At 32.0% G+C, this 765-nt stretch overlaps 1 protein-coding gene across 3 annotated transcripts in view; it reads left to right on the top strand.

Moving 5' to 3' along the window:
• Positions 1–216, top strand: part of Atg12 (autophagy related 12) — a 4,522-nt gene extending 4,306 nt beyond the window's left edge. For 2 of the 3 annotated variants that reach the window (XM_023700560.1, XM_023700558.1), the window contains exon 3: positions 59–216. In XM_023700560.1, the coding sequence (XP_023556328.1) occupies positions 59–201 (143 nt within the window). In that variant the 3' untranslated portion in view covers positions 202–216. The remainder of the gene's footprint in view (positions 1–58) is intronic. The other variant, XM_023700561.1, reaches the window with a different exon arrangement.
• Positions 217–765: the final 549 nt, after the last annotated feature.

Genomic DNA, 765 nt, shown 5'->3' with positions numbered 1-765 from the left:
TTTAGATCACATACTCGTTAAATGTTTAAACTATCAATAATTGTTTTTCTTTTTGCAGTTGATATCCTGCTAAAGGCTGTGGGAGACACCCCGATAATGAAAACAAAGAAGTGGGCTGTAGAGCGAACGCGAACGATCCAAGGACTCATTGACTTTATTAAGAAGTTCCTTAAACTTGTGGCTTCTGAACAGTTGGTATAGTGATTGTTTTCCTATAAAAATCCAAAATGGTTCCTAGACAGCAGTGAATATTTCATATAGATAGGAATACAGATAGACCCACAAACTGCCTTTCTTATGCTCTTTTATATCCTTTTCATTAGTGGGATTTTTATAATTCATTCCATGATTCTTTGAGGACACTAAAGTGAAATGAATTTGAGATTTGCTTTATAATGTTTTCCTCAAAATGCACAGAAAAATCAGAGAACATATTTACACATTAGTAAAGAAATTGTAATTTTTAGTTTCTGTAGTTGCTTTTGTCTCATTCTTGAGGTGAACAATGTAACTTTTCCAAGTAATGTGAGACCACAAGGGCATATACAGTACTTATTTCATATTGTACAGTTTAGCACTTCAAGGTAACAGTTGCAAGGATTAGTATTTGTAGTGTCACTGGTTTGTTTTTTTGTTTTTAATAGGGTCACATTTTAATTCCTGAATTTTGCAGTTTAGCATTAATATCACCACATGTATACAAATGGTGTAAAACAAGTACAGTGGTATTTTTAATACAAAATAAACATCTGTTTTATGGAAAAA

Source organism: Octodon degus, unplaced genomic scaffold (assembly GCF_000260255.1).
Source record: "Octodon degus isolate 3935 unplaced genomic scaffold, OctDeg1.0 scaffold00124, whole genome shotgun sequence".
Classification (NCBI taxonomy): Eukaryota; Metazoa; Chordata; class Mammalia; order Rodentia; family Octodontidae; genus Octodon; species Octodon degus.
The sequence above is the reverse complement of the archived record's forward strand: the minus strand, read 5'-3'. Positions and strand labels throughout refer to the sequence as shown.